Source organism: Engystomops pustulosus, unplaced genomic scaffold (assembly GCF_040894005.1).
Source record: "Engystomops pustulosus unplaced genomic scaffold, aEngPut4.maternal MAT_SCAFFOLD_816, whole genome shotgun sequence".
In the NCBI taxonomy this organism is placed as follows: domain Eukaryota; kingdom Metazoa; phylum Chordata; class Amphibia; order Anura; family Leptodactylidae; genus Engystomops; species Engystomops pustulosus.
In genome coordinates this window covers 18,665-28,463 of record NW_027285695.1, presented here as the reverse complement: position 1 = coordinate 28,463, position 9,799 = coordinate 18,665, and the positions used below count along the sequence as shown (strand labels likewise).

Genomic DNA, 9,799 nt, shown 5'->3' with positions numbered 1-9,799 from the left:
TCTGTATTACGGTCAGGGGTGTCAGGGCTGGGGGAGGGGCACTTACCTGGGCGCTGTCTGTATTACGGTCAGGGGTGCCAGGACTGGGGGAGGGGCACTTACCTGGGCGCTGTCTGTATTACGGTCAGGGGTGCCAGGACTGGGGGAGGGGCACTTACCTGGGCGCTGTCTGTATTACGGTCAGGGGTGCCAGGGCTGGGGGAGGGGCACTTACCTGGGCGCTGTCTGTATTACGGTCAGGGGTGCCAGGACTGGGGGAGGGGCACTTACCTGGGCGCTGTCTGTATTACGGTCAGAGGTGCCAGGGCTGGGGGAGGGGCACTTACCTGGGTGCTGTCTGTATTAGGGTCAGGGGTGCCAGGGCTGGGGGAGGGGCACTTACCTGGGCGCTGTCTGTATTACGGTCAGGGGTGCCAGGGCTGGGGGAGGGGCACTTACCTGGGCGCTGTCTGTATTACGGTCAGGGGTGCCAGGGCTGGGGGAGGGGCACTTACCTGGGCGCTGTCTGTATAGCGGTCAGGGGTGCCAGGGCTGGGGGAGGGGCACTTACCTGGGCGCTGTCTGTATTACGGTCAGGGGTGTCAGGGCTGGGGGAGGGGCACTTACCTGGGCGCTGTCTGTATTACGGTCAGGGGTGCCAGGGCTGGGGGAGGGGCACTTACCTGGGCGCTGTCTGTATTACGGTCAGGGGTGTCAGGGCTGGGGGAGGGGCACTTACCTGGGCGCTGTCTGTATTACGGTCAGGGGTGCCAGGGCTGGGGGAGGGGCACTTACCTGGGCGCTGTCTGTATTACGGTCAGGGGTGTCAGGGCTGGGGGAGGGGCACTTACCTGGGCGCTGTCTGTATTACGGTCAGGGGTGCCAGGGCTGGGGGAGGGGCACTTACCTGGGCGCTGTCTGTATTACAGTCAGGGGTGTCAGGGCTGGGGGAGGGGCACTTACCTGGGTGCTGTCTGTATAGCGGTCAGGGGTGCCAGGGCTGGGGGAGGGGCACTTACCTGGGCGCTGTCTGTATTACGGTCAGGGGTGTCAGGACTGGGGGAGGGGCACTTACCTGGGCGCTGTCTGTATTACGGTCAGGGGTGCCAGGACTGGGGGAGGGGCACTTACCTGGGCGCTGTCTGTATTACAGTCAGGGGTGCCAGGGCTGGGGGAGGGGCACTTACCTGGGCGCTGTCTGTATTACGGTCAGGGGTGCCAGGGCTGGGGGAGGGGCACTTACCTGGGTGCTGTCTGTATTACGGTCAGAGGTGCCAGGGCTGGGGGAGGGGCACTTACCTGGGCGCTGTCTGTATTACGGTCAGGGGTGCCAGGGCTGGGGGAGGGGCACTTACCTGGGCGCTGTCTGTATAGCGGTCAGGGGTGCCAGGGCTGGGGGAGGGGCACTTACCTGGGCGCTGTCTGTATTACGGTCAGGGGTGCCAGGGCTGGGGGAGGGGCACTTACCTGGGCGCTGTCTGTATTACAGTCAGGGGTGCCAGGGCTGGGGGAGGGGCACTTACCTTGGCGCTGTCTGTATTACGGTCAGGGGTGTCAGGGCTGGGGGAGGGGCACTTACCTGGGCGCTGTCTGTATTACGGTTAGGGGTGCCAGGGCTGGGGGAGGGGCACTTACCTGGGCGCTGTCTGTATTACAGTCAGGGGTGCCAGGGCTGGGGGAGGGGCACTTACCTGGGCGCTGTCTGTATTACGGTCAGGGGTGTCAGGGCTGGGGGAGGGGCACTTACCTGGGCGCTGTCTGTATTACGGTCAGGGGTGTCAGGGCTGGGGGAGGGGCACTTACCTGGGCGCTGTCTGTATTACGGTCAGGGGTGCCAGGACTGGGGGAGGGGCACTTACCTGGGCGCTGTCTGTATTACGGTCAGGGGTGCCAGGACTGGGGGAGGGGCACTTACCTGGGCGCTGTCTGTATTACGGTCAGGGGTGCCAGGGCTGGGGGAGGGGCACTTACCTGGGCGCTGTCTGTATTACGGTCAGGGGTGCCAGGGCTGGGGGAGGGGCACTTACCTGGGTGCTGTCTGTATTAGGGTCAGAGGTGCCAGGGCTGGGGGAGGGACACTTACCTGGGCGCTGTCTGTATTACGGTCAGGGGTGCCAGGACTGGGGGAGGGGCACTTACCTGGGCGCTGTCTGTATTACGGTCAGGGGTGCCAGGACTGGGGGAGGGGCACTTACCTGGGCGCTGTCTGTATTACGGTCAGGGGTGCCAGGGCTGGGGGAGGGGCACTTACCTGGGTGCTGTCTGTATTAGGGTCAGAGGTGCCAGGGCTGGGGGAGGGACACTTACCTGGGCGCTGTCTGTATTACGGTCAGGGGTGCCAGGACTGGGGGAGGGGCACTTACCTGGGCGCTGTCTGTATTATGGTCAGGGGTGCCAGGACTGGGGGAGGGGCACTTACCTGGGCGCTGTCTGTATCTCGGATCCCCAGCACGTAGCGGCTCCCCTCCAGGATGAGGCGTGGCCGGGCCCCGGTGCACACACACAGCTGCTCATAGTGGTAGCACGTCCCGTCCTCAGTGACCAGCGTCTGCAGAACATCGCACCAGACATAGTGAGGGGTAACTCAGGGCGCGTTCACACACTCAGTTATCAGATGCAGTTTTCCAGACCAGGAGTGGATAAGTGGGAGGTAGGTGCTCACCCAGTGTCACCCACAGCTGCTTTTGGCTTTGAAAACTGCATCTGAAGAACTGAAGGTGTGACCGCACCCCGAGTGCCAGCGCTACCTACCTGCACTCACCTGCTCTGCCGCCTTTAACTCCTTCACTGCTGAATGCACCACCTTAATATTGGGATAGTGAGACTGCAGGGCGCCGCTCGTCTGCTCCTCCACATCAAACTCCTCCAGCGTGCGGGAGACCTGAGGAGCACAGCTGCAGGGTCATAACATGGACACCGGGGGGCGCTGTAACACCACATACACACAGGGGGCCATTACCTGCCTGAGGTTTGTCACTGCCTTAATGAGCGGCGCCGCCGTCAGGAGATACACGGGATCAGCGGGAAACTGCAGCGAGAGCTGAAACATCAACATCAGGAGATTACAATCAGATGATATCAGGAGGAAATCACAATCAGATGATATCAGGAGGAAATCACAATCAGATGATATCAGGAGGAAATAACAATCAGATGATATCAGGAGGAGCCGACAATCAGACATCAGGAGATTACAGTCAGACATCAGGAGGAGATCAGACATCAGGAGGAGATCAGATATCAGGAGGGGATGACAATCAGATGATATGAGAAGCTCACAATCAGACGATATCATGAGGAGATGACAATCAGATGATATCAGGAGGAAATCACGATCAGATGATATCAGGAGGAGACATAACAGCAGGTCTGGAGTCAGTGAGAAAGTCCTGGTCCCTCCAGCAGTGATGACATGAGGGCAGGATTTCCTTCTCCTTATTCCTCTGATCTATAGTGGAAGAGCTCCACCACTGAGCATGTACATAAAGTGCAGCCACATTCATCTCAACTAAAAGGTGGTAACTGATGACAGATCATTGGTGCAGGAGGCCGGGTAGTGGTGAGTGCAGGGGAGAGTCCTCACTGCTGCCAGGTCCTCTCCTGCAGCTCCGCTCTGTGTCCTCACTGCTGCCAGGTCCTCTCCTGCAGCTCCGCTCTGTGTCCTCACTGCTGCCGGGTCCTCTCCTGCTGCTCCGCTCTGTGTCCTCACTGCTGCCAGGTCCTCTCCTGCAGCTCCGCTCTGTGTGCTCACTGCTGCCGGGTCCTCTCCTGCAGCTCCGCTCTGTGTGCTCACTGCTGCCGGGTCCTCTCCTGCAGCTCCGCTCTGTGTCCTCACTGCTGCCGGGTCCTCTCCTGCAGCTCCGCTCTGTGTCCTCACTGCTGCCAGGTCCTCTCCTGCAGCTCCGCTCTGTGTCCTCACTGCTGCCGGGTCCTCTCCTGCTGCTCCGCTCTGTGTCCTCACTGCTGCCAGGTCCTCTCCTGCAGCTCCGCTCTGTGTCCTCACTGCTGCCAGGTCCTCTCCTGCAGCTCCGCTCTGTGTCCTCACTGCTGCCGGGTCCTCTCCTGCAGCTCCGCTCTGTGTCCTCACTGCTGCCGGGTCCTCTCCTGCTGCTCCGCTCTGTGTCCTCACTGCTGCCGGGTCCTCTCCTGCTGCTCCGCTCTGTGTCCTCACTGCTGCCGGCTCCTCTCCTGCTGCTCCGCTCTGTGTCCTCACTGCTGCCGGGTCCTCTCCTGCCGCTCCGCTCTGTGTCCTCACTGCTGCCGGCTCCTCTCCTGCCGCTCCGCTCTGTGTCCTCACTGCTGCCGGGTCCTCTCCTGCCGCTCCGCTCTGTGTCCTCACTGCTGCCGGGTCCTCTCCTGGTGCTCCGCTCTGTGTCCTCACTGCTGCCGGGTCCTCTCCTGCTGCTCCGCTCTGTGTCCTCACTGCTGCCGGGTCCTCTCCTGCAGCTCCGCTCTGTGTCCTCACTGCTGCCGGCTCCTCTCCTGCAGCTCCGCTCTGTGTCCTCACTGCTGCCGGGTCCTCTCCTGCAGCTCCGCTGTGTCCTCACTGCTGCCGGGTCCTCTCCTGCAGCTCCGCTCTGTGTCCTCACTGCTGCCAGGTCCTCTCCTGCAGCTCCGCTCTGTGTCCTCACTGCTGCCAGGTCCTCTCCTGCAGCTCCGCTCTGTGTCCTCACTGCTGCCGGCTCCTCTCCTGCAGCTCCGCTGTGTCCTCACTGCTGCCGGGTCCTCTCCTGCCGCTCCGCTCTGTGTCCTCACTGCTCCCGGGTATCTCCTGCAGTTCCGCTCTGTGTCCTCACTGCTGCCGGGTCCTCTCCTGCAGCCCCGCTCTGTGTCCTCACTGCTGCCGGGTCCTCTCCTGCTGCTCCGCTCTGTGTCCTCACTGCTCCCGGGTATCTCCTGCAGCTCCGCTCTGTGTCCTCACTGCTGCCGGGTCCTCTCCTGCTGCTCCGCTCTGTGTCCTCACTGCTCCCGACTCCTCTCCTGCTGCTCCGCTCTGTGTCCTCACTGCTGCCGGGTCCTCTCCTGCTGCTCCGCTCTGTGTCCTCACTGCTGCCAGGTCCTCTCCTGCGGCTCCGCTCTGTGTCCTCACTGCCCCCGACTCCTCTCCTGCTGCTCCGCTCTGTGTCCTCACTGCTGCCGGCTCCTCTCCTGCTGCTCCGCTCTGTGTCCTCACTGCTGCCGGCTCCTCTCCTGCAGCTCCGCTCTGTGTCCTCACTGCTGCCGGGTCCTCTCCTGCTGCTCCGCTCTGTGTCCTCACTGATGCCGGGTCCTCTCCTGCAGCTCCGCTCTGTGTCCTCACTGCTGCCGGGTCCTCTCCTGCAGTTCCGCTCTGTGTCCTCACTGCTGCCAGGTCCTCTCCTGCAGCTCCGCTCTGTGTCCTCACTGCTGCCGGGTCCTCTCCTGCTGCTCCGCTCTGTGTCCTCACTGATGCCGGGTCCTCTCCTGCAGCTCCGCTCTGTGTCCTCACTGCTGCCGGGTCCTCTCCTGCAGTTCCGCTCTGTGTCCTCACTGCTGCCGGGTCCTCTCCTGCAGCTCCGCTCTGTGTGCTCACTGCTGCCGGGTCCTCTCCTGCAGCTCCGCTCTGTGTCCTCACTGCTGCCGGGTCCTCTCCTGCAGCTCCGCTCTGTGTCCTCACTGCTGCCGGGTCCTCTCCTGCAGCTCCGCTCTGTGTCCTCACTGCTGCCGACTCCTCTCCTGCTGCTCCGCTCTGTGTCCTCACTGCTGCCGGGTCCTCTCCTGCAGCTCCGCTCTGTGTCCTCACTGCTGCCGGCTCCTCTCCTGCAGCTCCGCTCTGTGTCCTCACTGCTCCCGGCTCCTCTCCTGCAGCTCCGCTCTGTGTCCTCACTGCTCCCGACTCCTCTCCTGCTGCTCCGCTCTGTGTCCTCACTGCTGCCGGGTCCTCTCCTGCAGCTCCGCTCTGTGTCCTCACTGCTCCCGGCTCCTCTCCTGCAGCTCCGCTCTGTGTCCTCACTGCTCCCGACTCCTCTCCTGCAGTTCCGCTCTGTGTCCTCACTGCTCCCGACTCCTCTCCTGCAGTTCCGCTCTGTGTCCTCACTGCTCCCGACTCCTCTCCTGCAGTTCCGCTCTGTGTCCTCACTGCTGCCGGCTCCTCTCCTGCAGTTCCGCTCTGTGTCCTCACTGCTGCCGGGTCCTCTCCTGCTGCTCCGCTCTGTGTCCTCACTGCTGCCGGCTCCTCTCCTGCAGCTCCGCTCTGTGTCCTCACTGCTGCCGGCTCCTCTCCTGCAGCTCCGCTCTGTGTCCTCACTGCTGCCGGCTCCTCTCCTGCAGCTCCGCTCTGTGTCCTCACTGCTGCCGGGTCCTCTCCTGCTGCTCCGCTCTGTGTCCTCACTGCTGCCGGGTCCTCTCCTGCTGCTCCGCTCTGTGTCCTCACTGCTGCCGGGTCCTCTCCTGCTGCTCCGCTCTGTGTCCTCACTGCTGCCGGGTCCTCTCCTGCAGCTCCGCTCTGTGTCCTCACTGCTGCCGGGTCCTCTCCTGCAGTTCCGCTCTGTGTCCTCACTGCTGCCGGGTCCTCTCCTGCAGCCCCGCTCTGTGTCCTCACTGCTGCCGGGTCCTCTCCTGCAGCTCCGCTCTGTGTCCTCACTGCTGCCGGGTCCTCTCCTGCTGCTCCGCTCTGTGTCCTCACTGATGCCGGGTCCTCTCCTGCTGCTCCGCTCTGTGTCCTCACTGATGCCGGGTCCTCTCCTGCAGCTCCGCTCTGCGTCCTCACTGCTGCCGGGTCCTCTCCTGCAGCTCCGCTCTGTGTCCTCACTGCTCCGCTCTGTGTCCTCACTGCTGCCGACTCCTCTCCTGCTGCTCCGCTCTGTGTCCTCACTGCTGCCGGGTCCTCTCCTGCAGTTCCGCTCTGTGTCCTCACTGCTGCCGGGTCCTCTCCTGCAGCTCCGCTCTGTGTCCTCACTGCTGCCGGGTCCTCTCCTGCTGCTCCGCTCTGTGTCCTCACTGATGCCGGGTCCTCTCCTGCAGCTCCGCTCTGTGTCCTCACTGCTGCCGGGTCCTCTCCTGCAGCTCCGCTCTGTGTGCTCACTGCTGCCGGGTCCTCTCCTGCAGCTCCGCTCTGTGTCCTCACTGCTGCCGGGTCCTCTCCTGCAGCTCCGCTCTGTGTCCTCACTGCTGCCGACTCCTCTCCTGCTGCTCCGCTTTGTGTCCTCACTGCTGCCGGGTCCTCTCCTGCAGCTCCGCTCTGTGTCCTCACTGCTGCCGGCTCCTCTCCTGCAGCTCCGCTCTGTGTCCTCACTGCTGCCGGGTCCTCTTCTGCAGCTACGTTCTGGTTGTATGCGGTGGAATTAGGACCCAGAGCAGAAGACCCGGGAGAGGTAAAGAACTTGTCAACTATATTGTACTGCTCCTGGGTTCTCTCCTGCCCGTGGTGCAGCTCAGCGCAGGACAATGAGCAGAGTGGCGCATGTAGGTGAGAAGAAGCTGCAGAAGTGGCGCATGGAACAGAGAAGGAGCCAGGAGAGGATTTATTCTTATGTCTGCTCTGGGGTCTCCACTATTATCATGTGCTCTGGGGTCTCCACTATTATCGTCTGCTCTGGGGTCTCCACTATTATCATGTGCACTGGGGTCTCCACTATTATCGTCCGCTCTGGGGTCTCCACTATTATCGTCCGCTCTGGGGTCTCCACTATTATCGTCCGCTCTGGGGTCTCCACTATTATCGTCCGCTCTGGGGTCTCCACTATTATCGTCCGCTCTGGGGTCTCCACTATTATCGTCCGCTCTGGGGTCTCCACTATTATCGTCCGCTCTGGGGTCTCCACTATTATTATCTGCTCTGGGGTCTCCACTATTATTATCTGCTCTGGGGTCTCCACTATTATCGTCTGCTCTGGGGTCACCACTATTATCATCTGCTCTGGGGTCACCACTATTATCGTCTCCTCTGGGGTCTCCACTATTATCGTCTGCTCTGGGGTCACCACTATTATCATCTGCTCTGGGGTCTCCAGTATTATCATCTGCTCTGGGGTCACCACTATTATCGTCTCCTCTGGGGTCTCCACTATTATCGTCTGCTCTGGGGTCTCCACTATTATCGTCTGCTCTGGGGTCTCCACTATTATCATGTGCTCTGGGGTCCCCACTATTATCGTCTGCTCTGGGGTCTCCACTATTATCGTCTGCTCTGGGGTCTCCACTATTATCATCTGCTCTGGGGTCTCCACTATTATCATCTGCTCTGGGGTCCCCACTATTATCATCTCCTCTGGGGTCCCCACTATTATCATCTCCTCTGGGGTCCCCACTATTATCATCTCCTCTGGGGTCCCCACTATTATCATCTCCTCTGGGGTCCCCACTATTATCATCTGCTCTGGGGTCTCCACTATTATCGTCTGCTCTGGGGTCTCCACTATTATCGTCTGCTCTGGGGTCTCCACTATTATCGTCTGCTCTGGGGTCTCCACTATTATCGTCTGCTCTGGGGTCTCCACTATTATTATCATCTGCTCTGGGGTCTCCACTATTATTATCATCTGCTCTGGGGTCTCCACTATTATTATCATCTGCTCTGGGGTCTCCACTATTATTATCATCTGCTCTGGGGTCACCACTATTATTCTCTGCTCTGGGGTCTCCACTATTATTCTCTGCTCTGGGGTCTCCACTATTATTCTCTGCTCTGGGGTCTCCACTATTATCATCTGCTCTGGGGTCTCCAGTATTATTATCTGCTCTGGGGTCTCCAGTATTATTATCATCTGCTCTGGGGTCTCCACTATTATTATTCTCTGCTCGGGGGTCTCCACTATTATTATTCTCTGCTCTGGGGTCTCCACTATTATCATCTGCTCTGGGGTCTCCAGTATTATTCTCTCCTCTGAGCTGTAGCTGGAGCATAGTCCTCCATGTGAGTCCCCGGTCTCCTGCAGCCATCCTCTGATCTGGAGCCGTGTCCTCCATGTAAGGTCCACACTGTACCCCCCCACCATCGGCTTGTGAGGTGACACCGGTGGCTGGGTACAGCGCTCTCCTGGATGTCTCCACCATTACTGCTCAGCACTGAGGCCCCGGGCCCATACAAGACAGTGACCCCTGTGCCTGGTGGTGGGGTCATCCAGCACATAGACCCCACTGATGGAGACACTCAGGGACTCTGTAAGGTCAGAGGTCATCTCTGCTGAAGCCCCTGATACATGGTAAGGGGTCGTCCTAGTCACATGATGACACAATGAGAGCAGCATGATGAGGAGGACTGTCACTTTCCCTGTTTTGCGCCTCTTTTGCATTTCTTATATATATTTGGGCCTAAAAAGAAGCAGATAATTTGCACCTAAACCCTCGGGTCGTGACCCTGCGCCCTGCAGGTGATGGGAGGAGCTACACGAGTATTATTTATTTACTTTGTTTTTATAAATCTGAGCTTAAAAAGTCACTAAAAATAGAAAAGGAGAAGCTCAGGAAGGTAAAAGGCAGAAAGAGAGGACAGAAGGTCACAGTGAGGTCACAGTAAAGGTCAGAGGGCAATCTAGGGTCATGCTGAAGCGTCACCAACTAGACAAACATCTTGTCACTTGGTGAGAGTGACGTCATAAGTGTCTGTGTATGAGCTCATAGTCTATGCCCCGCCTCTCACTTGCTCCGCGCACGTGACTCCGGCGATGCCGCCGCCAATCACCACCGTCTTGGCCTCCACAGTCCCGGCCGCCGCCGCCATCGCTTCCGGTCTCTGCGGGTGGGCGTGGCCCAGTGACGTCACGGCGCTCCCATTGGCTCCAGCCTCTTATTTGTGAGTGAACTCCAAGGGAATGAAGTTATTCTGTCTGACGTGACGGGAGCGCGCGCCGCCTGTGGTCTC

At 60.2% G+C, this 9,799-nt stretch overlaps 1 protein-coding gene across 1 annotated transcript; it reads right to left on the bottom strand.

Moving 5' to 3' along the window:
* Positions 1-2,342: 2,342 nt before the first annotated feature.
* Positions 2,343-9,767, bottom strand: LOC140112531 (pyridine nucleotide-disulfide oxidoreductase domain-containing protein 1-like; the record flags this gene model as incomplete). The annotated part of the gene is made up of 4 exons (XM_072132519.1): positions 9,578-9,767; positions 2,939-3,019; positions 2,741-2,860; positions 2,343-2,527 (listed from the first exon to the last, which is right to left on the bottom strand). Coding segments are annotated over exons 1-4 (467 nt in total), but the record flags the coding sequence as incomplete, so codon positions are not given.
* Between the last annotated feature and the right edge of the window lie 32 nt (positions 9,768-9,799).